At 36.9% G+C, this 27,267-nt stretch overlaps 1 protein-coding gene across 2 annotated transcripts in view; it reads left to right on the top strand.

The window, feature by feature from the left end:
* Positions 1-27,267, top strand: part of LOC114493356 — a 63,917-nt gene that overhangs the window by 14,467 nt on the left and 22,183 nt on the right. For both annotated transcript variants that reach the window (XM_028508157.2, XM_036029021.1), the window contains exons 7-17: positions 525-694; positions 4,542-4,662; positions 7,065-7,215; positions 10,256-10,338; positions 11,378-11,454; positions 11,817-11,977; positions 15,405-15,539; positions 16,737-16,886; positions 17,698-17,838; positions 19,040-19,153; positions 22,233-22,352. In XM_028508157.2, the coding sequence (XP_028363958.2) occupies positions 525-694; positions 4,542-4,662; positions 7,065-7,215; positions 10,256-10,338; positions 11,378-11,454; positions 11,817-11,977; positions 15,405-15,539; positions 16,737-16,886; positions 17,698-17,838; positions 19,040-19,153; positions 22,233-22,352 (1,423 nt within the window). The remainder of the gene's footprint in view (positions 1-524; positions 695-4,541; positions 4,663-7,064; positions 7,216-10,255; positions 10,339-11,377; positions 11,455-11,816; positions 11,978-15,404; positions 15,540-16,736; positions 16,887-17,697; positions 17,839-19,039; positions 19,154-22,232; positions 22,353-27,267) is intronic.

Here is a 27,267-nt window from a genome sequence, read left to right as displayed (position 1 = left end):
GAATCCAATTCACAGAACTGATATAATAGCTTTTATACATATAGAGCAGCCTCCCATTTATTTGGGCACATCTTCAGTCTTGGGGGTAAAAATACCATAATAATTCTACCCAGTGAGGCACATTTTGTTCAAAATGAATTATTTGATTTTTCTATAGAACAGTCTTGTGTAAATTAGAGCCTTACATTTTGGGTACTCAAAAATAATACAAATTTTAAAATCTCATATTATTTTATTGACATACCTCTCTGATAAATGTAAATAAATGTTATAAAATTAGTAAGCAAACAATTAATATGGAGTATGTTGTTAATAAGCATATAGTTATATACAATAAAGTATAATTGATTTGTTTATAAAAAGTTTATATCCTTTTGGCTGTTAACTTTGTGATCAACTTTCTTGGGAAGCAAGAAAAAATAAACACAAATTATTAAATATGAAATTAGTTGTATAGGTTTGCCATAAAGGGTAAATGTATATTTTGCAATACATGTTAAAATGAATTTCTTTTCCTTTTCTAGGACATACCGAGGGAGAGCATATTTTAAACGACATCTTTATAAGCAAGCAACTCAAGACCTTTCTGTTGCAATTCACTTAGATCCTAATAACTGGTTAGCACTGTATTATAGAGCCTGCTTATTTAGAAAGAGTAACCCTTTTAGAGCACTCCAGGACTACAGTGTTTCAGGTACTTTGTCTTCAAATGTACATACATAGGAATTTTTTCTGAGGATCAGCATATCACTTTGAGTGGAATACTAATGTGGGATTACTAATGTAATATGTATATTATCATATAGTTATATATACTTACATAGCAGTGTACATTTATACACTTAACTATGAGTGTGTGTGGGTATATGGTATGCCCAGAAGGCATCCATATGTGTAATATGGAAAACAGAGACATTCATTTAGTTTGGGGAAAAACCAGAAGACACAGGGCACCAAATCTGGGCTATAGTGGGCCTGAGTCACCTGGGTGATTTAATGTTTTGCCCAAAAACTCTGCACAGGACATGACGCATGAGTAAGTGCATTGTCATGATAAAGCTGCTAATCATACTTGCCCATAGCTTCAGCCTTCTGAATCATATGAATATTTTCTGCAGAGGAACGTTAAAGCCTAACGTCAAATTTGATGCAGATTAGTTGCTCTCCTTGCTCAGTCATTTTGAATGAGATGGACATACAGTACACATGCTCACTCAATGGCATCTGTGACCCCCGTTGTGAAATTATCATTGTTCACACATGTGCATTCCAGTCCACTCTCCTTGGCTGCCAGGTTACGTTGATGTCATGCAAACCGTTCTCTTTATATTAGCAATGGCTGGGCTTTTTCTGGACATACCTCTTGTATGTGTGTGTGTATAATGTTCTTATAAGCTAAAATAGTTTAGCAAAAAGTGTTTTTAATATGCCCTTTTAATGTATGTGTCTAAATGTTTGTTTACATGTGTGTAATTGTAGCAAAAGGAGAATACCATATAAAAAAAATCTCTGTGCATCTTGAGTTCTGAGGATATTTCTGGAAGGTCAGGTCTGTTTCCTGTCAGCTTGCTAAAATGATAGTGTATTTTCCTGGTGGGCTATGTCCTACTGCATAGGCCCAGCCCATGGATTAGTCAAATCCAGAGTTGTTTAGCTCTTAAACTAAAAATGGGCTTTGAGAATCTTCAATAAGAGGAAGGCAACAGTTAAAAGTGGCCATTTTCAATTTAACCCTATTGCCAGTGCGTTTTTGGTATAGGAATATGTCCAGCACAATTCTGGGCTTAGAGTAAGTGCTCAGTAAGCAGTCCCCAGCTGAATATATTAGCCCTTCCTGATCAGCCAATTCCAACCAACACTCCAAACATACCTATGTTCACCTGGGTGCAAAGTGCTAGAATCCTAGATGAGGCAATATCTAGAGATTAAGAGACAACTAGAGTCACAAGAAGAATACAGAGCTCTTCAGGGAAGGTAATTTAAGATGATTGGTATTTGATGCTTCTAAGTCCATTTACTACCTGAGATCACCCTGCCATGAATATTCAAATAATTCAAATCCCACCCTTTCTGCTAAGAGGAGTCTACTGCCCTCTCTCTGTTTCCCAGATTTCTTTGAAGAGAAGTCTGTGGATTCCTGTTTAATTCTCTTGTAATCATCGTAGCTGACACCTGCCCTCTCATTGATTCTCCACTTTTTTTTGCTCGCTTCCTCATTTCTTGTAGCCACTGTCTGTTACTGAATGTTGCAGGGTTCAAAGGATAAAGTTAGCGTAGACAATTTAAATTTCAAGGTTAAATGCCCCCATGTCTGTAAGTTTATCTAACTCTGTCAGCTCTGTCCATTTGCCATCTGGCTGAAACCCTTTCACCCTGGCTTCTGAAGGCCTCTTTTTCATGTTCCCTCCTTCTCCACATTTTGGGCTTCTTACTGCCTCTTTTTTAAGCTTTCACAATAATACAAAATGCTTGTTATTTAATTATTCAGAGCAGACCAGCTTGGTTTTGACCTTAATCCTTTTCTAGTCTAACCTGAGGAGTTTTATCTTCCACCATCAAAAAGGACCTCCAGAATATTTTTCTAAGCTAATAATAATACCTAACATTTATTTGGTATTTTATTACTTGTCAAGGATTATTCTAAGTGCTATATATGGAGTGTCTCAATGAATATTCAGAATAATATGAAGAGGGAATATTAGTACCATCCCTCTTTTACTGATGAGAAAACCAAGGCACAGAGCAGTTAAGTCATTTTAATATTTTTGTCTGAAGAAGAATGTTTCCATTTTTCTAGAGCAACCACCAAACTGCAGGTGACTCTCTCTTTGCTAGCTGATCACACTGTGAACTGAAGAGTCAGATTGCCTTCAAGTGATTATTCACTTAATCTGTATGACCAAATTCTTTGCACTAGGCATACTTCCAAAAATCTATAACTGTGAATATTTGTATCCCAGACTGTGAACACAGTGCATATTTTTGGTAAAACTTTCCCTTCTCGGCTGGAACAAGCTTGAGAACTGTAGAAGAAGACATAGATAAAATATTTTGGAAAACCCACCCAATTTAGTAGCATGTTTTTGAAAGTGAAAGGGGAATCAGTAAGTGAGGAGACATGAGATGACACCTAGAATGGTTGCGGATGATGATACCGATAACCTGGTGGCAGATCCCCCACTCCTAGGCAAGATTGCAGTGAGCATGTGCAAGACTTGCTAGTAAATCCAAAATAATTGGATGGGGGAAAACGCCCTTCTACCCCCTTCCGGTACCTGATTGGGGGTGGGACCAGGGAAAGGCAGGTACATGTGCCATAGAAGTCAGAATGGTGGCAGGGGTAGGTACTGCATTAAAGAAATCTGTCAGTCTAGCCTGGGAAAAAGAAGGGATTGGTTGGTGGCTGGACCCTCCCAGAGCACATGGAAGTTGGGGCTAGGGAAGCTGGTCTGCATGGGAAACTAATATGAAACCAAGGAAAGGAAGGAATGGCTCTCTGGCCCATCTCATGAATGTACTGGCCAGTGCATTTGTGAGAACTTCTGGTCCTAAAAGCCATGTGGCCAATGGTGGCGCCTGCCCTACACACTGGTTCCAAGGACAGAGGTTGACACCTTCCTGGATGACCACTCAGTGGCCGCCTGTGGCTCCCAGGGAATGGCATTTTAAATGGGAGAAGGAAGTATGGATGCTGCCTTGGTTTTGGTCTGGCTGAGGGTGGATGGGATTTCCTCTAGGCTTTCGGGACAGGATGGGCTTTTGAGACAAGAGTCTGCCATTTTCACAGATCGTACAGCATTTGAAAAAGACCTCTTCCTTTTCTCACCAACCTCTGCCTCCAGAATTTGCCTATAAGTGGCAGTGGGCAGCGAACCCCCACTTTGGTTAGGTAACAACGAGAGTCACAAATCTGGAGTATTGAGATGAAGCACTTTTTGCCCCATGCTTCTGTTATTTGGGACAGGTTACCTGCCTTAACTCCAAGTTCCGTTTCCCAGGAAGTAGCCTCTTTGAGCTGCCAGCCCTGGTTTATGCGTGTCAGCTGGAACTCTGCCATATGCCCCAGCCTGGACTTGTCCTAGAGCCTGTTTTTGGCCATTAGCCAAAGAATGGCTTCTTGTCTTCCACTCGGGCCAGCAAGGGCAATGGTACCTTTCTCACTGCAGTCCACTGAAATGAATCAGAAGGTAGATTCTGGATTCTATGCCCTTCTTTGCCATTGACTTGTATCACTATCAAGGTCAGTGTACCTAGCCCCACTCATTGAACCTTAGTCTGTTCATCTGTAAAGTGAGTGGACTGTCCTAGGTTACCATCAGGATTTCATCCAGCTCTAATGAGTGTGTGAATCCTGATAACCACATTGTTACTTATAAACAAATACTGTTTATGCGAACACTATTTTTACTCTTCAAATAAGTACACTCTTTGTAGATGTCTTATTTTATATAATGTTTAAAAAGTAGAAGCGTTATAGAGTTAAATGTAACTAAGATATGTTTGTTCAGAACCTGCATAAGAGATATACTTTTACTTTTAAGCTCTCATAAATGATGGCTATGAGAATTTTGGTTGTTTTCTACATCGGGGCATACTCTATGCAGATCTAAAACACTGGTTGCTGGCAATTAATGACTTTGAAACTGTTATTTCTCTGGAAAGGTAAGTTTTCCTTTTCATTTTTTACTAGTCTCCTTTTTCTATAAAATTTTAGAAAGAACAAAATGAAAGAAAAAGCTTTTTCCCTTCCTTATTAATAACTTGGTAAAAAACAAGACAATTATAAGATAATTCTAGAATAGAGTATTACTTCTAAAAACAAGATTACTTCTGAAATAAGACCCATTGTTAAAATCTGTGCCTCAGATACTTTTGGAAACTTTAGAGATCAAATGGGGTTGTGAGGAATTAAATTCATAGATAAAAAAATTAACAAGTTTTAAAAACACTTTGGGATGCCCAGATTAGAGGTTTTGAAGTGACCTTTATGAAACACTGTCATCAAGTTTTAAAATAATGACAGAATGTTCTGCTTGCCATATCGTTGCTATGCACAACACACAACTCAATAGAAGGAAACCTCTATTTAGAATTTCTGACTTCATTTTGTTTAGTAAAGCAAAAGAAAAAAGCCAGTAACATTTAGAACACAGGTACAGGAAGGAACACAAAGTTACACACACTAGTCAGAATGTTAAGCTGTAAAACAAAATTTAATCAAATAATCCCCGCTTTCCTCAACACTTATCAAAATAGAAGATTTCAGAAAGTGTAATAAATCATGTTAATTCAGTGCCAACCACCAGACTATTTACTTAGCTTATCAATAAAGTAAGTTTTGAACTTGTCTTGGGAAAGTCTTGGAGCATGGCTCCATAATAGCCATAGTGGTTTTCTTTTGGATATTTTTGAACCAGGAAGGGAAAGGCAAGAGTTTCAGTTGCCGAAAGCCAAAACGTGGGCAGTAGGAACATTGGCATTTTTTAGGTAAAGGGTAAGGGCTTCTGTGAAGTTAGGCTGTAGGATGTGTAGTTTCCTCATTTTGAAACAGGGGCGTTGAATAGGGTGGTTTCTAAGGTAATTTGTATATTGAAATTGTTTGATTCTAAGTGAAAAAAAATTTATTTGGTATAGAAAGAAACTGGGTTAATATCTGTGTGGAGAGGATATTTAACCACAAGCCTCAACTACCATTGTTTCTCATGGCAAATATAGTAAAATGTGAGGCAAAAACTTTTTAGTTGAGTCAAGGAAGAGTAAAGTATTGTTACAGAACAGACAAGGGGGGGCCTGGGATGATATACTATTACTGAAAGAAGCCCCCAGGTCCGTTATGTCCACCGCCAGAGGAAAGACTTCTCTCAATGCCAGAGATTTGTGAAAAGGAAAGGAAATGTTTATTTAATGCTATACAAACTTAAAGTAGTGACCTAATGTCTTTACCAAAATCCCAAAGTTCCTTAAAACACCCACAGACAGGCACAGTCCTTCCTTCCCCCTTTGCCCAGTCCAGAGTACCGTATCTCCTAAAGCTGCAGGGGTCCCCACTCTGGCAAAGGCATGTGGTCCTCTCTCCCTGGGCCACAGGAGTCCCCACTCTACCAGAGCCGCGTGGTTCTCCCTCTCAGGGCTGCGGGAGTCTCCACTCTGTCAAGGCCGCGTGGTTCTCTCCCTCAGGGCTGAGGGAGTCTTCACTCTGCTAAAGCTGTGTGGTTCTCTCTGTCTTCAATATCTGTGATCCTCTCTGCACTTCCACAGCTGCATGGTTCTTCCTCTCAGGGCTGCGCATGATTCTCTCTCCAATGGCTGTTGCATCTCAGTTTAAATCCCCGCGCCAATCTTCCTCTGCAGCCCTGTTTCCGACTCCTCCCACACTCGGCTTCACATGCCAGAACTCATACCCTTCCAGCTTTACTGGACTGCCATCATGAGTCTGGGCAGGTGTGGCCCCAAGTCCTGGAGCCAATCATCTCCAAGCTCCCACGCAGGTGCTATAACTCGGGGGACCTGCCCCCCAGTTACATCTTGGTGGGGAAGTTACTTCCATTCCCTTGGCTCTGAGCATGGCCACAGCTATTTAACATATCTAAGCGACCAGCCAAAGGCTATAGATATGTTAAATGACCACACCAGAGGTTAGCTGCAAGGCTGTTGCTATGCAAAACAGCTCTCAATGGCCCTGCTCCATTTGTCTCTTCCCCCAACCCACACCTGGGGAGTGGGAGTGAGGACATCCAAAAATCTCCTGGACACCTTGAGTTCTGGACCCCATTTCAAATGCCCATTTAGGGTCCCCCCTCTTGGCTGCACCCTGTAACAGTATTGCTAAGGACTCTAGAAGACTTCAGGTATTCCATTCCTGAACAACAAATATTCCCTGCTAAGGATTTTATAAAGGTGTTTATAATTTTAAACAAAGAGTAGTTGATTAATTTGCTTCACTTTGGTGAGACATTAAAAAATCCTTGCAATATATTGCTGTATTTCATTAGGTTCATTCATAATTAGAGAACATTTGGAATAATTAAGATGTCTAATAAGATTTTGCTTTCTCAATTTTTTAGAACTATTACTTTGGCTTATATAAACATTGGTCTCATACACCTGCTACACTTGAATAACTACACTGAAGCCATTTGGTATTTTTCTGAGGCTCTTAAATATGATCCTTCATGCATTCAAAGCTATATTTGTCGTGCAGAAACTTATCATAAGGTATTTAAGTTTTGAGAACCTTGATTTTGTTTTAGAGTTTAAATTTTCTGGATATTTGCTCAATATAACTTAAGATATATATATTAATGTATTCTTTTTCAGCTAATTACAGAGGCTGGTGCATTTATAAGCAATAAATATTAAGTAGATATAGTTAACTGTAATTGCCCTAATAAAGCCTATGTTGATGAGGTATGAATTTTTATCTTTCATTTCCTTTAAAAAATAATACCTGTTTTTTTCTAATTAACAACAGCAATATATGCTTATTTTAGATAATAATTTTATTTGTTTATAAATAGAGATAAGTTTGAAATTATCCACAATTTCATTCTCTAGTGATAACTGCTGTTAACAGTTTGGCGTCCGTCCGTCCTGTGCCTATGTGTCAGTGACTGGGTGGGCTCACAGCATGGACTTCATACACAGAGTGGGGCCCTACTCACTCACACTTTCCTTTAGATTTTACTTGAATTTGAAAGTTATTTAAACCTTAAAATGTAATACATCCTTGGCATAACAAATTCAAACACTACAGTAAACAGGGAGTCTTGGCTGACTCCAACTAGATCTGACTTTCCAGAAACACTGTTAACTCTTATCTCTGCCTTTCAAAATAGGTATCGGCTTTCCATGACTCCACCGCTAACCACCCTGCCCAAGACCCTGCCACTTCTCATCAGGATTACTGAAGTCGCCCTTTTGGTCTTTTTGCTTCCGTTCTTTACTCCTTTTTGTTGTCTTTTCAATACAAAAGCCATAGTGATGCTGTTATAACATGTCAGATTATTTCACTTCTTTGCCCTAAACCCTTCAGTAGCTTCCCTTTGCAATCAGAATGAAAGCCAAACCCTGCAGATGCCAAAGCCCCACAGAAGCCAAGGTGAATGGGCTTGTTGCCTTTCTGTCCTCCCCTACAAGTCCTTTAGTTGCACTGGTTTCAGTCAGGATGGGCTGGGTTATGTTGTTGAAAAAGCCCCCAACAACAAAACAAAACACCCTCCCCCACAAAACAAAAAAACCCACTTCAAAATCACTGTGTTAAAATAACAAAGTTTTTTTTTTTTCTTGCTCACACTGCTTATGAACTGAGAGTTGGCTAGAGGCTCTGTTTTCTATTGTCTGCGTCTCAGGACCCAGTGTGACCAGAGTCCCATTCAAAGCCCTTAGCTCCCTGATGATAGAGGTAGAAGACCTGGGGCAGGTTTAGTATTGTCCCCAGGGCAAGTCTGCTCTTGGCTCCTGCTGGGGAAGAGATGGACATACCTGTGATATGTAGTACTTTGGCTTTAACTCCACGTTGTTGAAGCTGAGGGCTTCTGGAATTTCCTTTGAATGCACTTAGAAACCAAGCCCAGTATAAGAACATGTATTCAAAGACTCTTTGCTCTGAGGAGGCAAAAATCTCTGCATAGTAATGAATAAGTTGTATTTTATGCACACACAGAGAATATTATGTAGTTCAAAAATAATTAGTGCTGTATCATATGATGTTGGAAGAAGACTAGCTTTGGGTGGTAAGCACATGATATAATATACAGATGATGTATTATAGAATTATGCATGTGAAACTTATATAATGTTATTAACCAATGTTGTACCAATACATTTAACTTAAGAAAAGAACTATATCAGCTAACTGGGAAAGATTTCCATGAGATTTCATTGGGTAAGAAAAGCAAAATTCAGGGCCCTGGCTGCGTAGCTCAGTTGGTTATATGGTTATAGCATCATCCTGATACTTGGGTCAGGACACATACAAGAGGCAACCAGTTAGTACATAGATGGGTGGAACAACAAATTGATGCTTTTCTCTTTCTCAAATCAATAAATAAAAATATGAAAATGAATGAATGAAAAGAAAAGCAAAATTCAGAAAGGAGTGTAAAGTGTATACAATATGATCCCACGTAAATAAAACAATTAACAGGTCCAATCGTGTGTATATATATAGAATACACATACATATCTACTGTGCAGGTTCAGTCCCTAGGGTGAATCTAATATAAGATTCTCTGGAGAAGTCCAACCCCAGGGCATCTCATAAAGAGCAGGGAGGGAGCCTCCATGTTTCCCAACCAGGGCCTCCTCAATGCCTAAATATTTACAAGTGGAACAGACATATGGATAGATGATGTAATAATTACACTAACTTGTGCAGGGTCAACTTGAAACGTAGCAGGCCTGAAGTTACACAAAATCCTCAAATTGATTTGAACATGTTTCAAACTCTCCATTAGGGTTCTCTCTTTTGACTCTGCCCACTATTTCCTCCAAAACCATTTTTACCATTTCAAAAGTACTGTCCGCTTCCACATACAAATCAGTGCATTCTCCTCTTTGCATCTCCATGTGTCAGCACAGTAAGAGGTGTCATTGGTCGTCCAGGTTCAGTTTGCTGGGGTTTGTGTAATCCTCCTTTTGTGATGTTCCCAATGGTAATAAGTTTTTGCCCCCAAATTTGTACAAATCCTGATTATGTTTCTGTGACCAGTGTTAAGGAAAGAATCAATGTACGCAATGTTTCTATTGATTTTAAGCAGGCATCTTTTGTTGTTATTCTTGAATTTTGCTTTATTCACTCATTTAGTTATTAATTTAAGTGCAAACTTCTTTTTTCTTCCTAATTTTTAAGTGGAATTGACTTCCATTTTTGCCCTCTTTTGCATACTAGTTTATTTATTAACATGAATAAAGTTTAATGGAAAAGGTGTTATGGATGAGGGAGAAAAATTAAAAAGCTAAACTAAAAGGAAAAACAAACTAGAATGTATGATATGATCACATTTATGTAACGTTATCTATGTAGGTATGTATAAAAATTCTTCAAAATTAAAGATAAGTAGTTTTAATAAAATAAAAACTGCATTACAAAGTTTTCCTTTTACTTCTTTGTATCCCATTTGCTATAATAACTCAAGAAAAATGTGTACTAGATGTTTCTGAAAAATTTCTATATTGAAGGATGAGAGGGGGATAAACATTAGAATGGAAGCAATGAGTGATATTATGAGCTAAGTTTCTGTTTATTGATCAACAGGTGCATAAACTGAAAAAGGCAGTAAGAGAGTTGTCTCGTGCTATCCACCTTCATCCAGATGGAATCCAATTGTATATAATAAGGTATGGGTATAGAAACAATCCTTCTTTAAGTTCTCTCTTGATCCTTCCAACTTCCTCGTTTTAACATTTAATCTTTCATCAGTGGCCATCTCCCAACCACTGTGTTTGAAGTTCCCAAAGACCTCTTTGGATTACTGGTTTTATAGTTACCACATAGCTCACAAAAATAAGTTAACATATTTTGAATAGTTGTTTGATCATGTCCACAGAAGTACCAAATGTAAACCTCAGCCAATTCAGTGAACAAAGAAAACAAAAGTGGTGCATTGAATTGTATTTGAAAGGCCATAGAGCTTTCTGTAAAGAGACCCATTGCAAGTTATGAGTTATCACCACCAAAAATATGTTATAGTATCTAACATGGGAAATAGACTTACAGATATGGGAAAATGGACTAGAGCAAGCTTTCTGATAAGTTTGCTCTGTTTTATTTATTTGTTTGTTTATTATTTTTAAGATTTTTATTTTTTAGAGAGAGGGAAAGGAAGGGAGAAAGAGAGGGAGAAAAACATTAATGTGAGGGAGAAACATCAATCAGTTGCCTCTTGTATGCGCCCCAAGTGGGGACCAAACCTGCAACTGGGAATTCAACCATGGACCTTTCGCTTTTGGAGATGATGCCCAAAACAACTGAGCCACACTGGTCAGGGCAGCTTATTTTGTTTTTAAACTCTCAAACCACCTTTTAACAATGTATTTAAATACTTTTCCACTTTTGTGTGCCTTGAACTGTGTTTATCTTTTAGTAACTTCTTAGTAACAGGGTATAATATTTTAAATACAGATAACTGTAAAAAGATTTGAGTATTTTTCTGTCAGCTTCTCATTTTCTAAATAGTTTTCTCATCACATCTCCAAGCTAATTGGTCCATTTAGATTACGTACATGTTCCTACTGTTCAGATTGTTTTTATCATACATATATAAATATAAATAACTACATTATAAATGTAAAAGTTTAATTAACTGGATATAAGAAACTTTGTTGTTGAAAAACTCTTTTTAACTGTTTAGAATTAAAAAGGTATTATTTCTTCCAGAGGACAGTATCTTCTTAAGATGAAATGTTATGATCTTGCAAAGTTCACTATTTATCAAGTAGCAGAAATGAACAAAGGTAAATATAATTAATGCAAGATTATAATTGTCTTAACTTAAATCATCTCTTCAAAATTTTTACACTATTTACAATAGCTATGTGCAGATAGCTTGAAGAGTACACTCAAAGTCATAGTTAGATAACAGTGAATTTTGTGAGAGAGATTATTATAGGAAATACCAGGCTCATACTTATATTTTTCTGTTTGTATTGGAATGTCTTATTGTTTGTTGATAGTAAACAGATTTTAGTAAGATATTATCTTGTCAATTCATATTCAAAGATAGATTATTGAGTTGCTTGACTTCCTTAAAATTTCACATGTATTCCAAAACCCAGATACTTGGCAAAGGCATTGATAACCTTCCCTTTCTTTGCAGGCGTCATTGATTTGAGTCCTATACAGCAAGCTCTCATTTACTCTTTTTGTGAAAACCATGATGAGGCCATTCAGGTCTTGGACCGGGTTACTTTGACCAAGCCCGATGTTGCCATGTACACTCTATTAGCGAAAGCCCAAATGAAGGCCAAGAGAAACAAGGTATGAAACCTATTAACGGAATTTTTATGTTTTGCTTAGAATGACTACTTAAATATCTTTTTACAAAACTGTTATTTGTTGGTCCTTCTGTTAACATTTGGGCTCCTTCCTTTTATTTTTTTCCTCTTTAAAAAAAAATCCCATTCAATTTAGTAAAGAGTGATGCTTGAAAAGATTACAATAATTAAAAAGATTCTTTGAAAAATAATTATGAATGAATTTTTAAAACAAAAATGAAAGGTTTCTTTCTCTCTTAAGAGTAGGGCCACTATAAATATTCTTTTTTCATGTCTCCTGTTAACATGTGGAGCAGTTTTCCAGGAGTTTCCAGAATTTCTTAGGAGTGAAGTTGTTGGTATGTACAGGATGCCAATGCTTAACTTTCAAGAAAATGATACATTGTTCCATAGGGCTGTGTCACTGGACTCCCCCATCTGCATTTTGAGCACTCCTGCTGATGTCCATCCTCTACAACAGCAATTTTCAACCGGTGTACACAAGAATTTTTCCCATGTGCAATACCTGACTATTTAGTCAGGGGTACTGACCCCTTTTCCCTTAGATTGTCAAATTAAAAAATGACAGCAGCTAACACAACAATAGTTATCCAGTGTGAATGAATCAAAATTATACCTTATTTTTTGTTTCAGCAAAAAAGATGTTTTTTTGCTGTGCTTCAGAATTTTAGGAATCAGTTTATGTGTGCCGTGAGATGAAACTGGTTGAAAGTTGCTGCTCTACAGTAATTGGTGTTGTCAGACGGCATTCTTATCAATCTGGCAATTAAAAACTGATGTCTTATTCTGGTCTGAATTCACACTTCTCAATTTGAGCAAAGGTTGAACATCTTTTTATATGTTTATTAGCCACTCATATTTCCTCTCCTAACATTTTTCTATGCACATTTTTTCTCTTATATGTATCAGTTTTAAAAGTGAAATCCTGTTTTTAAATCTTGGTTGGCTATATATGATATATATCTTCTTGCAATTTGTGGCTGTTTTCTTTTTAGGATTTTATTTATTTATAGAGAGAGGGAATGGGGGCAAAAGAGAGAGAAACGTTGACGTGAGACAGAAACATCAATCGGTTGCCTTTCACTTGCCCTCAACCTGGGACCTGGCCCACAACCCATACATGTGCCCTGATCGGGAATTGAACCAGTGATGTTTTTGTTTGCAGGACAATGCCCAGCCCACTGACCCACACCAGTCAGGGCATGTGGCTGTCTTTTATTTTATTTTTATTTTTTTGTGGTGCCTTTTGGTGAACAAAAGTTCTTAATTTTTAAAAACTTTTTTAAAAGATTTTATTTATTTATTTTTAGAGAGGAAAGGGAGGGAGAAAGAGAGAGAGAAAGAAACATCAATGTGCCGTTGCTGGGGTCTGTGGCCTGCAACCCAGGCATGTTTCCTGACTGGGAATTGAACCTGCGATGCTTTGGTTCACAGCCCACACTCAATCCACTGAGCTATGCCAGCCAGGGCTAAAAGTTCTTAATTTTGATGTGGTTAAACATATCTATTTTTTGTTTCATGGCTTTAAAAATTTTTGCTTAAGAACTCCAAGGTCATAAAGATATTTTTCCATATTTTCATCTAAAAGTTTAAAAATTCTGCTTTTTCTATTTAAAAACTTACTCTATATTAAATATATATATATTTGAGTGTGAGACAGTTATACTATTTCAGTTTTTCCCATGTGGATATTCAAATGTTCCAGTGTCATTTATTGAAATGTTCTCTTTAACCGAAAGATCTGAAATGCAACATCTATCATACTACATTTTCACTTATGCATGGATCTGATTTTGAGCTCTCTATTTCTATTCTGTTCCTTTGGTCAATCTGTCAGTTCCTAGCCTAATAGTCTAATGTTTTAATTACTATAGCTTTATTGTAATTCTTCATATCTGGTAGAACAAATGCCCACACTATATTCTTCAGGAAATTTTGGTTGTTCTTGGGCCTTTATGCCTTTATCTACATTTTAAATGCAGCTTTTCAAAGTCCATTAAAAATCCCATTGAAATTTTGACTGACTTTTATTGAACATCTAGATTATTTTAGGGTGAATTGACACCTTTATGATACTGAACTTCTTTTAGGAATGCCCTTATATTTACTTTAATCTCTTCCTCCTTGCCTTCATTGGTCTTCTAGAAAACTGGGGTCACCTTTGATTGCCCCCTTCTTTGAAATCAATAGTGTTGTTCTCTTGATTCTACTTTCTAAGTATCTCTCAAATCTACTTCCTTTCTCGATTTTTGTGGTCGGTATTCTCGTCCAGAACATATTTTTATTTTGCTTGAATTATAGCATCATTGTTGTACTGTTCCAAGCGTTTATCTACACAGCAGCCACAGTACCATTTCCAGAATTTGAATAAATATGCCTTACCTGCAAGCCCCCAAGAGCTTTGAGGAGACTTTTCAGAATACTGAGAGAGAGGCGCACATTTAAATTTAAATGGGATGAAAGACTTTATGGACTCAAGGAAACAGTGAAGGGTCCAGAGATCCAAAAGAGGTCATGCTCAGGTTGGGCGGAAGGACTTGGGGTCAAGGGCACACCTAGAGGAGTCAGCTCTGAAAAAGGAAAGGAATCCCTTCAAAGATGAGAGAGAAAAGGATGGAAATTGAGGAAGGTAGAGATATATATATGAAAAGTTGAAAGGGGGTAAATCAAGTTCATGATTTTTCATATGGAAAGGTCGTGTGCTGAGAGTGGGGTGGAAGGATGGTGGTGAGGTGGGCTGTAAAGTGGAGAAAAGGCTAACTTACTTAAATGGATACTTAGCATATCCAAGTTAAACTCATTGTTTCTTTAGCAATTTAGTATAATTAAAAATGTGCTAATCACAGGTATTTGTGTTTCTGTATAGATATGTATATCGATTAGCTAATTGTGAAAAGCCATTTCTATCTGGAAAATCGAATTTTTTTCATTAATGAGTTTCAACTCTTTTGATTAGCTGAAATGGATGTTTTGATGTTAATTTGTTTTCTAGTGTCAGTTGAACTCCATTAAGAGCACAGCGGGGCCAAACAAAAGTTGATTAAAACCATATAAGATTTTCACTGGAGATTTTTTTACTGCTGCCCAGTATTCTCTTCAGGAAAATTACCAGCAAATTGGTCATAAACTAGTTTATAAGTTTAGGTTTAATTTAAGACTAGAAAAAATGATCTTTAGAATTTAGAAAGTGTAGTTAGAAGCCCATGTGAGTCAGCCTGCTGAAGTACTGGCTTGTGGGATAGGCACCTGATGCGATCAGAAAGGCCGAGCGGTCTTCTTGCAGCACTCGGCGAGATCTGTGTGTGCGTAGGGCTGTGTGCTCAGGATTCCTTTTAATGTTTAAAGGCTGTCATGTTAAGTAAATAGTAGAAAGAAACATTCTCAACCCAATCTCTCTTTTATCGTTGTAGGAAGCTGTGAGAATGTTTAAAAAGGCGTTGGATGCCTTTGCTCATTCCAATAAAGGACCAAATTCCTTAGAGGCTTCAGTAGACTGTCTGTATAACTTGGGTCTTTGTTACATGGATGAAGGCAACTTACAAATGGTATTTTGTGTATTTAGACATGTAGGTTATTTGTGATTTTAGAAATTGCTTGCATTTAGTTCTATTTCTAAAGGTTGCCTGTACAGAGGGAGACCAGTACAGCAGACCAAAGCTTCCTGTGAAGCTTGGCTTGTTACAGTCAGTATGCACCCTCCAATACCGATGACCTTGCTTTGTTTATCCAATATATTTTCCTTGATGCTTATTCGTCAATAATATTCTAAAGACTAGTATGTGTTTGTTAACAAAGCAATAAATCAAATTGTAAGAAATTATTATAGCAAAATAATTTCATCACATTAATATGTTTATTAAGTTATAAATACTTCAAATTGAGTGGTTCATTGTAATGTAGAATAAATGGGGAGTGATTAAGACAGTGATTTCTGTTAATGACATCTGAACAGTTTAAATCAGATTGAAACTGATTTAGATGGCCAGATTCATTGAAAACCAATTGATTCAATTTTTATAGTCTTACCCAGTATTTGGCTATTTTACACAATTCTCTACTTCAGAATTGTCAATGACATGATAAATATGCAAGATAATTGATATTTTCCAAAGGCTAATGTTGGATATTCCACAAATGTATCTCTTTCCCTCCACGTATGCACCCCCCACCCCCGCCACACTGTCCTTAGACTCTTAGGAGGGGAGAGTGTCTGACACTTGCATCTCTAACTTTGAAAAAGAGTTGCACTTGATTAGTTGTTCCATTAAGATTAATTACAGTTTTGTTCCTCATGTTTTTAGTCCTTTTGGTCTTCTAGAGTAAACCTAGCTTTACATTACAACGTTGGAAAAAATTTGGAGTTCTGTTGTTCTAAAATTTCATAACTGCATCTGCTATGGTTTTTGGGTCCTCGTGGAAGACAAATGTACTGGTTGTGATTTCTTTGAATGAACACAATATGAAGAATAATTAAAATTACACCTGCAAAAATATTATAATCTAACAACAGAAGTTATGTAGACATTAATTGGGAGTAAGGGGATATATAAATTATTATAATGAACCTGATTTGTTTATAAATATCACTTTTGTTTGCTCCACAAGGTTTTCTGGAAAAAATGTATTTAAAATGACCAAAAAGATGGAAAACTTTGAACAATAGTTATATACAGTAATTTTTTAACATTACAAGTAAATTTTACTCATTAAACCATTTGCTTTGTGACAATGTACTCTTCTAGGCTTTTGATTCTTTTACAAAAGCTGTGAAAACAAATCCTAATTTTGCAGAAGGCTTTTATCAGCGTGGGCTTTGTAAAGTGAAACTCCACAAGGATAGCTCGATCCTGGATTTTAATCATGCAATTACCCTCGATCCAAAATATTATGAGGTATTTAAATGAATACTTCTAGTGATTTAGAGCGTGTGCTGTAAATTTGCTAAAACTATTAAATCCCTTATCTGTCATTATTATTATTTAGCAACAGTTGGTTATTTATACCTTACATTTCAGATCACTTTTTTGATAATGCATATGTCTGTATTTCCCCTTGAAGTAAATATGTTATTTCCAACAGGGATATTATATATGTGTTTTGTAAATTGTGGTGTATATAAATATTGTTAACATTTTAATGTACCTATTAATAATTATAATTTTATATGTTATGGTATTCATTGTACTTCTTGTTTTGCTGTCACATTTCTTACTTTTAAGAGACTAGAAAGACAATATAAAATTCAATAAGAGAAGTTTGATTGGATCCTGATTTTGAAAACTTATGAATTTTAAATATGGACCAAATATTAGATGTTTTTAGGGAAATACTAGTAATTTTCTTAGATATATTATGGTATATGATTGTATAGGAGAATGTCTTCTTCACGGGAGATGCATACTGGAGACTTGGGGTGAATTGTTGTGATATCTAAACTTATTTTTAAATAGTTCATGGAAAAAGATATACAAAAAATATTATAAATGTGTTAATAATTACTGAATCGAGGTGGTAGGCATATGAATGTTCATTGTACTTTTCTTTCAATTGTTCTGTATGTTTGAAATTTTTTCTAATAAGAGAATGGAAAAAAGACTACATTTTGGGTGGCATATATTTGTCCAAACTGCCATATATTTCGGACAAATTGATGCTTTTACTGTAACACCCATTCCTGTTTCCCTCCTCTCTTTCCCTGAACAGGCATACTTGAGCCGAGTAGCCTTTTATGGTTTGAAAGGCAGATACTCCAAAGCAATCTTGAATTGTAATGAGGCCATCAAAATATATCCTCATAGTGTGCGAGCTTATGTCTACAGAGGTGTTCTGAAATACCACAACAAGGTAGGGCGATTTCCTGTCTTGTTGACGGAAGTTTTAGAGTGGGGTGGACCCTTGAATGCCAGTAATACACAGAACACCTCACTCTTGTACAGTATATCAAATGGGTTACAAAATAGGGATATTTTTGACATTAATGTTTTAACTAGCATTTATTATTTAGAAAGTAAGTATATATTCATTGTAAAAAATTTGGAATATATAGAAGGGGAATAAAAAAGACTAAAATCACCTATTATCTCACCATCAATTGAAAATTCCTGAGAGCATTTTGGTGTATTTTTATTGTATTTTTTTCCTAATAATATATAATATATATTTTCCAAAATTGGGATTATGCTACTTACATAATTTGTGTTGTGCCTTGCTTCTCACACTTAACCTTTAAAGGTACCATTTTTAGTAACTGAATAGTATTCTACTATAGTTTATTTTTTAGCACTTGATTGTTGGAAGTTTGGGTTTAAAAATGTTTTTTGCTATTTTATTATTTTAAACAATACAGTTATACACAGTAAGAACAAGTCATTGCTTGAGTATATAGTTGATTCCTAAAAGGGAAGTTACTGGATCAAAGGGTATATGTAGGTGTCAGCATCGATATCTGATACTTTGTGGAATACTTTATTTTCCTCTACTTTTCTTTTCTGACCTTTCTTTATAGCTATTTCATATGAAATATTTCGCAAATAATACCTTAAAGCAAGGGTAATACCTTGTATTATGTGTTAATTCCATGAAAATTACTATCTATGGAAATGGAGGATGTTAGATATCAGAGAAGCATCAAAGAGGAAGCAAAAGAGAACGAGGGTAGAAAGCATGACAATTATGTGAGGCAACAGAGTGAGTGAGGGAAGCCAGCAAGCTCTGGTGGGTGTTTGCTGGAGGAATGTGGCTTGCCTCTCTTTTACCAATAAGTATAATTTTCTCCTTGCTGTATATCAAGATTGGCAATAACATAATCATCTAAATTAAAGTTCTTTATATATTTAATTTTATTTGCAAGTAACAGAAACTATAATAATAATTCCTACCAAGAGATCTTCTAAATTAAATCTGTGAAAGATTAGCTTGATTGTCTTAATATCACAGATGCTACACAGTATTCCAAAAACTCTGATAGAATCAAGAATTTATTTTACAATTAAATTTCAGTCCATTATGACTAACCCTTCTCACCTAATTATATTTTTCTTTGTAGACTTACAAGCTAGCGATTATAGATTTAACTACAGCTATCAACATGGACAAAAACTGTTATATAGCATTTTATAACAGAGCATTGTGTTATACCAAGATAGGTGAACTTCAAATGGTAAGATGACCATTTTAGTAAACAAAATGTTAAAGCATTTGTAAACACATCTAAAGCATGTGAAAAGTATTGTCATTATTTCTGTTGTAGTTTTGAAAAACAATTCTTGTAGAAATATATACCACACTCCCCCAACTTGAGAAACCAAAGAACCTTTTCAAAGGTTCTATAGAACTTTTAGATTCTGTTGTTTAATTTCTCTGTTAGTGCTTACCAAATAATCTTACACAATCTCAGCAATATCAAGTGAAAAATCGATTTTATAGTGCTTAAAATAAGCATTTAAAGGCATATATAAATTAAAATACATTACATAATTCTCATTAGAGTAAATGTTTCTACTGATACACTGTGCAGAATTTTTTAAGCAGTGATCATTAGTAGTTGTGTTGCTTCAAAAACTCAACATCATCTAGAAGAGTTTGTTGGGGTATTTTTTGTACAGTGCTCAGACCACAGATGCAGCAGAGAGTTCTGAGTGATGGCTTCCAGCTCCAGGGACCAGTGAGTGACCAGTGGCCAGTACTGCTTGTACTTTGTGCAGGGCTAGCTGATGGCTGCAGCAAACCTATTTCTCCACCGTCCTCTCCAGCTTCTTCCTGTGCAAACCCTTTTCTCTGTTTTTTAATCTGACCCCTCTTTCCCCTTTTTTGGTTTGATCCTTTTCCATTTAAGATTCCTCACTGTGGAGCAGCTGGTCTGTGGCCTTCGTAGTGTTCTGTCCCATCCTCTTGCTTCTTTTCCTCCATTGTCCACTTGTTTCCCCTCCTTGTTTCTATCCCCCTCCATAGCCCATAAGGCATTCTTTAAAAGACCACATCAAGTTCCTGCTGCTCTGGGTGCTCCCTCAATCTCCTTGAAATGTGGGCAGTTAAATCTGTTTAAGACATTTGGAGATGCTGAAATTCATTTGCTATGGAAGAGAAGCTAAGAAACATTGTTTCTACCTAAATGGATGTAGAATTCCTGGTAACCAGAGGATCAGGTTTCCTCCACAAATGTTGACAAATGAATAACTAATTTTTAACAAAGGAGTTGTTAAGATACCAGGACTAATTAAGGGATCATTTATTAACCTGCACAGCAGGTGTCTTTGATGACTCCCTGCGGGCGCGCATGTTCAGGGAGACTCTGAAGCCACAAACAATGAGCTAGTGCGGGGCGGGGAACTCCCGTTTTTTGTTATCTCTGATGTGTAATAGAGCCCAGTGCTCTGTGAATAAGGAAAATGAAAAACTACCTAAATAGAGACTAACCACTAGAATAAATCATATTGGCTATTTTAGAGCTGCCATATACCCAACCCATTTTATCCAATCACTCATTTTACAGATGAGGAAATGAGAGTAGGGAGAGGTTAGAAACGTATCCAAGTCACACAGGGACTAAAGACCGGTGCTGGTGTCCCCAGGTTTGTTTGCTTCTTGTTAACAGTCTTTAGGTGGCTTTGTAAAAACATTTAACCTCCAGCCTGTGAACCGGATGTCATTTAACAGTGTCAGCTCCTCCCTTTATGACTACCTCCACCTGTTTTTCAGCATTCCTGCCAACACCACCCTGAGAAAGTATCTTTCTGCAGAAAATACACTTAGACGTTCTCCCAAGATACGGTTTAAGAAAAGGTGAATGCTGGTACCTATCACCTTATGTTAATAAAAATAGTAATAGTTTCCACTCACTTATGGCTTATTGTGTGGTAGGCACTGGGTTTACCAGTGGTTTACCAATATAAATGGTTTACCAATATATTATCAAAATGAATGTTTGCAACAGTATGGTGAATTATTAATACCCCAATTTTGCAGATGAGGAAACTGAAACTTAGTGTTGAGTACCTTACAAAACTGAAAAGCTAGTAGTAACAGCAGCGGCATGATACAAATCCTGCTCATTAGCCTCCATGGATCTCATTTTATAGCTTTTGTTTCCTTTTGTGTCACATGCCCAGCTGCTTGGTGGTCTTCAGGCATCTGGCAGGTTTTACATTCCATGATTCTATGGGAGGAATAGTGTTAACATTCCAGTTCTGTTTTTATAAGTGCATATTATGAATTATTTTTACACCCTGGCAATGTTTGTTAATAATTATGCGACAGTGTACATATAGGATCTGTAACTGTACAATTTTTTTGGACATTCAAATGCGTAATCATGAAACATTAGAGGGTCACTGAGCAAATAGTAAAATACTATTTATTTGCGTTTTCAGTTAGCATGTGCTATAGGCATATAAGATTTGGCCCTTTTCTGATGAAATTATATGGCTCTTTTGGACAAGATGTTTGGTAGAAAAATGAGTTAAGAGTTCCTGCTGCAGCTCAGATTTGGTGTGCTCCTGGTATCTGATACAGGGTAGATGACCAGTAAAAATTCATTTATTCAATGACTGAAAAGAAAGATAAAAGTAGTGGAGAAAGTTTCTCTGAGTTAATTCTCAGCTGAGATTAGTGTCTTACTAAAAAATCCTAGTATATCTATAAAGATATTTTGAAATAATTTTCTAACAGGTTCTCATTTGCTAGTTTTATTGAGATCCATTTTTATCACTTCATGATTTATTCTCTCAACAAAAATTTATTGATTGCCTACAGTGGTCAGGCACCATGCTAGTTACTGGCTTTACAGGGTGAAAAAAATGGGTAAGCTCTAACTCCATAAAACAAACATAGGTTTCTGAGAGGAAAACAATAAAATACTAAAAAGAAATTAAGTTTCAAAAGGTAACAAGAGCTCTGCTTTAATGTTTACAGTCATGTGGAGAAACTGCTGAGTGTGGGAAGCATGTCATATGCTCTACGTTTCCTTGCAGCCCACACACAATGAAAACGCTAAGGTGACTGGCAGATAACATTAAGTGCAAGCAGAGTCATCACCACTTATGAAAAACAAGCAGTATTCAAATATTTAGTTAAGGGTACATTTTACATTTGACAAGTGATTATTTTGGGCCATAAATTGTAAGTCAAATTAAGCAGTAACTATGGGGGCCTAGTTTGGGCATGAAAATATTTTTCTTTGGCCAATGTAGTAAGGTTTTAAAGAGTTGAATCTAGGTTGTAAGTGATTATTTTATTTTTAGGCATTAACAGATTATGGAATTGTGCTGCTACTTGATGCTGGAGAAACTGTGACATTAAATACCTTCATTAATCGTGGACTCGTCTATGTAGAACTAGAGCAGTACAGTTTTGCATTAGAGGTAAACCTTCCTGCTCACATGTAAAAATGAGCTCCCTTGAATTTACATGATAGATTCTAAAAATAGTGAACAATTATCTTAATACCAAATGGCAATATTAATGAGTGACAACTCAAATTCAGCAAAAATTGTATTAAAATACTTTGAATGGCAGAATTTTGTTAAAAAATGTGTGTGTTTGTTTTGATTACAGGCAAATAGCTAATATTTAAAAAAAAATTTTTTCTTATTTCATGAAATATCAAAACTATCACTTTTCCCAAGGGAATATCTTGACTATACATGAAATTTAGTTATTTGGTAAATAAGATGATTTATGTATTGTTTACTTTGATGTTTGGTGCTAACTCTTATTCACAATTGCCCTCATTCTCTATTGAAAACATATCAAAATAAATCTGTTTGTTTTGTAGAGAGTTGAGAATAACTGCTTGTTAGGCTATGAGAATAGTGGGATCAGGCACTCAGAACTGATACAGAAGATAGCACCTGCAATATATCAAAATAACAACAGGTGGCTAAAAATGCATTTTTTATAGAAAAATTAAACAAAACTCATCATTTTCATTTTTTATCTCACATGTATTGTCTATTCTAAATTAATGCCAGAATTAGGATTAAGAGATAGAAGGCAAATTAAAGAGCACCTTGAAGTTTACAATTGAATAATGGTAGTTTTGCTTCTTTGTTTCTGAGGAACTGCAACAGAACATTATGCAGTGGAGCGTTTCCTACTTTTTTCACCTCAAAAATTGCTTTTATTATTCTTCTATTTCTCATGTTATCATTTGAGATTGTGCCCCACAGAATGACTCATTACTAAGGAAGTGTCAGAGCAACCTTATTCTAGGCAATTTGCATCATGATGAAGTGTGATTCCAAGAGTTGAACTTTTTTAGGGTTTGGTTTTGAAGTATACCACTTGGAATTTCTTCAGGGAGGGGGAGCTAATGAACTTCTTTGTTTGGAGCAGGCAAGAAAGATGTGGAACTCTGGGTAACTGGTGTTGGGAGGGAAGAAGTAAGGAAAATGGGGATCAGTAGCAAAAGACCTCACGTGTTGGAGAACTAAATGCCAGGCCTGTGTTATCTACATGGTAAATATTTATTAATTTTTTAACATCAACATATCAGGTTCTCAACAGTGCTGCACAATTTATCATTGTAACTTATAGATGAGGAAGGTGATATTCAAAAGAGGTTAAATAGTCTTTTAACCAGGGAATACTAACTAGGGCAAGATTTAATCTCAGGTCTCACCTGATTCCAAATCCTATGTTCTTTCAGACAAGGCAGGTATTGGCATTGACATCGAAGATATAGAGATAAATAGGACAGATTTCTAATTCTTGAGAAGCTCATAATTGAGTGGAAATCATTATTGACCACTCTCTTTCCTCATACCCTGAATCTAAGTCATGCGCAAATTCAGTCAGCTCTACCACCAAAGCACATTTTGAATTCAGTCATTTCTCATTTTTGCCACTATTATCCTCCTAATCCCAGCCTCTACCATCTTTCCCCTGGACTAGTGCAGGCGCTTCCCAACTGGCCTCCTCTGCTTCTTCTCTCATCTCTCTCTATACATGCTGTTGTCCAAAGAGCAGCCAGGCAGACCTCTTAGTTTAGAGCAGATCAAGTTGTTCCTCTGCTTGGAACCCTCCCATGGCTTCCCATCACACTTAGAAGTCTAGACAATGGCCAGCCAAGCCCCTTCCTGATGGGACTGCTACTCACTGACCTGGCTTCATTGTCAAACATTATTCTTTTCTGCACTAGGTCAACCCACCCTGGCATTTGGTTATTCCTTGGAAATGCCAGGCTTCCTTTCTGCCTCAAGATCCTCACATAAGTGATTCTCTGTCCATAGAACACTCATACCGCTGATCTGTATGTGGCTCTTGCCCTTCTTTCATTTTAGGTTTCTGCTCAAATGTGAACACCTTAGTCAAAAAGAGAAAGTAGATTAATTAAAATGGAATATTAAAAAATTAAAATAATCTAAAATAAGTCTGGACAGGGAAAACAAAAAAAACCCAGAAAACAAATAATGAGAAAGTAGACCTAAATCTGAGCATATTAGTTGTTACATTTAATAGGAATTATTAAAAAAATACCAATTAAGATAATGAGACTGTCAGATCTGAATTTGTTTTTAAGGCCTCACTATATTCTGTCTATAAAAATCACACTTTAAATACATTGATATAGATAGGAAAGGTAAAAGGCTGGAAAAATTATGCCCTGCAAACACTAATTAAAAGCAAAAAAATTTTTTTAAGTAAAGCTAAAAATTAATTTGAAAAATTAAATTAAAAATGAGGAAGAACCAATGAAGAAACATAAGACTGAATAATACAGGGGCAATGAAGAACCAAGAGACAGTGAGCACTTTGATATCTACCCAGGGAAAAATTTTTAGTGAGAATTACTGATTAACAGACAGGTCAGGTAGGATGAGTGCTGAAAACATATTGGTTAATTGATAGTTGTAAGACCTTCATAGGAACGCCTGGATCAGGAAGTAGAGTGCGGCATTTAGACTGGCATTGTTCAGGAAGTTAATGGTTAAGCTTATTGGATTGAGAACATCTGTTTCTTTCTTTGTTCTCTTAAAAACCTACCAGGAAGACCGTAAAGAAATAAAAAAAGATATAATTCCACAAGGCTAAAGATAGTGGAGAGGAGATGTTTAAGCAGCCAAAACGACCATTTCATGTTTCGAGATCTTAAACTTAATGAATGGATCGCCAAGGATCCTGCACTTGAGGGAAGGGAGTAGTATAGAGATGAAAACAAATTGTTATCTGTACAGGGATGGCAGGAGAAGGGGAGGTGTGTGGAGTGGAGGAAGATAGCTAAATTCTGTCCTTTTCGGGAAGTTCAGCATGATAAAATCATGAGGTATGGTTGAAATTTTAAGGTAAATAGCAGAAGAAATAACAGCAAGATGTAAAACCGATTGCCTTTGGGGAGAGGGACTGAGGGATGAGGAGAGACGGAGCAGGGCATCATTGCAAGCATTGTAAGTTTTCTAGTTTTGTTAGACCCTAGATGCTTTGTACGTGGGTTACTTTGATAAAAATTAAATAAACAAAAATGTCTTTAGATGCAGTTTACAAATGACAAAATGAAATTGGCCTTAACTGAACAACATGAATAATAGGAAGTTGATGGAATTGGGAGATGTGGAGAAAGTGAGTGTTAATAAGGAGAGATTGGTAGTGGGAGGAACTAGAAGGACAGGGCTGTGTGTACTGTGCAGGCAGGGAGGGTTGAAGGAAGAAGGCCTGTTCAGTAAGGGCAGTGAAACAAGGATTAGAAATGCAGAAATTAGCAGGAATATGATGGACCAAGTTGCCAGAGGCAAAGGGAAGGAATGAGGTCAAGAGCCTGTCCCCTCTGACACAGAAAGAAAGGCAGTGTGAGTGGATGTCCTTACGAATAAACTCCATGGAGGCAATTTACTTTGTGTATGAGTTACTATATGCGGTTTGTTATTTACGATCCTCATACTGGAGGAAAATTAAGGCAGAAGAGAAAAGTCATAAAAAACCATTAGTTTTACTCTAAGTAACGCTAACAGCCATCATTTATGTCTATTGCTGATAATTATGTATATAGAGTCAGGTTGACTTTAGTAAGTTTCATCTGATTACAAAACTAAACTTGGTATTCTCAGCCCTTCAAGGTCTCAATCACTCCTCACAACTCCCCAAATAAATAGTAATGTTTGTTAATAAATCTCAGTTTTACTTGTGCATTTGCCTCCACTTTAACCAAACTGTCCTCTTTAGGGAGTTATCTGGTAGCATATTTTATTAGATTATATTTGATTAGGCATAGATTTCTTATTTGCATCCAAATAGTTCCATTTAGTATCAAAATATGCTTCAGGAATCTAAGTGGGGATTCCACCTCCACAGGTTAGTCTCTGACTGAAACCTCCCTCCTCCAGGAGGATCCCAGCGGCTCTGCTTGACCTACTACTCCCTCCTTCACTCCCAATATTTGCAGAAAACTCATTGTACCCCCATAAGACAGCCAGCTTCCTCCCTCTGCTGCAGCCAGGCAAGGTTTGTGGAAGAGGGAGGGGCAAGAAGGAAACTGGGGAGGGAGCGAGAGAGGGGGAGACTCTTAGGGTTAGCTCCTCTCCTTCCTCCAGGGTGGGCGCCAGATCTGTGACTTGCCCTTTGAGGCTGCAGGTGCAGGTGTCCCAGCCTCCAGTAAGGGAGTCTGGAGGGACTTCCTTTTGTCACTCCAGAGGGGTTCACAGTACCTCTACTTTTTAGCTTGGTCTCGTGAGGTTACAACCAAAACTGCCCATGAAAATTCCCGCTGAAGCAGTCCTTTGGGGAAAAAGTGGAATCATTGCAGTTCACATGATATTTTGTTATTGTAGATATTTATTTAGATATTTTGTTAATTTCAGTTCAGTATTGTTCTCATTTTGCTTCACATCTCAAAACAATGTTGTAGGGCTTTGAAAAGCGTGTGTGCTTTGGACACCGTCTCTGGTGCCTGACAGAGTACAGTCGGTTCAGAGAGGGCCTCGGAGGCAGGGTCTCTTGCAGACTTTTAATTCTCTTCAAACAACCTCTTCCTCAGGACCATGCAGGGCCATTCCAGCTAAGTTTCCTGACTCAAACACTTGAGATTTCCCATTGCTCTTTCTCAGGAAGCTTCCAGGGTTCCTGGACAGAATGATTCACTTCTCCCCAGAAGTGTGAATTCCAAGATAGGAGCAACCTTAGCTAATCCACACAAAAAAAGGCCCAGTTACGCCCTTCTGGATCTGGTGCGTGTTTGCCCGATAACGCCAAAGGTTCTCTGCGGGTGAATTTCCATTACTTTCTAGAGGTGCAAGTCTCTGGTGGTGTGTATTGGGGAAAAACCAATAAAAAGTGAACGAGATA

Source organism: Phyllostomus discolor, chromosome 1 (assembly GCF_004126475.2).
Source record: "Phyllostomus discolor isolate MPI-MPIP mPhyDis1 chromosome 1, mPhyDis1.pri.v3, whole genome shotgun sequence".
NCBI lineage: Eukaryota > Metazoa > Chordata > Mammalia > Chiroptera > Phyllostomidae > Phyllostomus > Phyllostomus discolor.
This window is presented reverse-complemented; position numbering and strand designations above follow the sequence as displayed.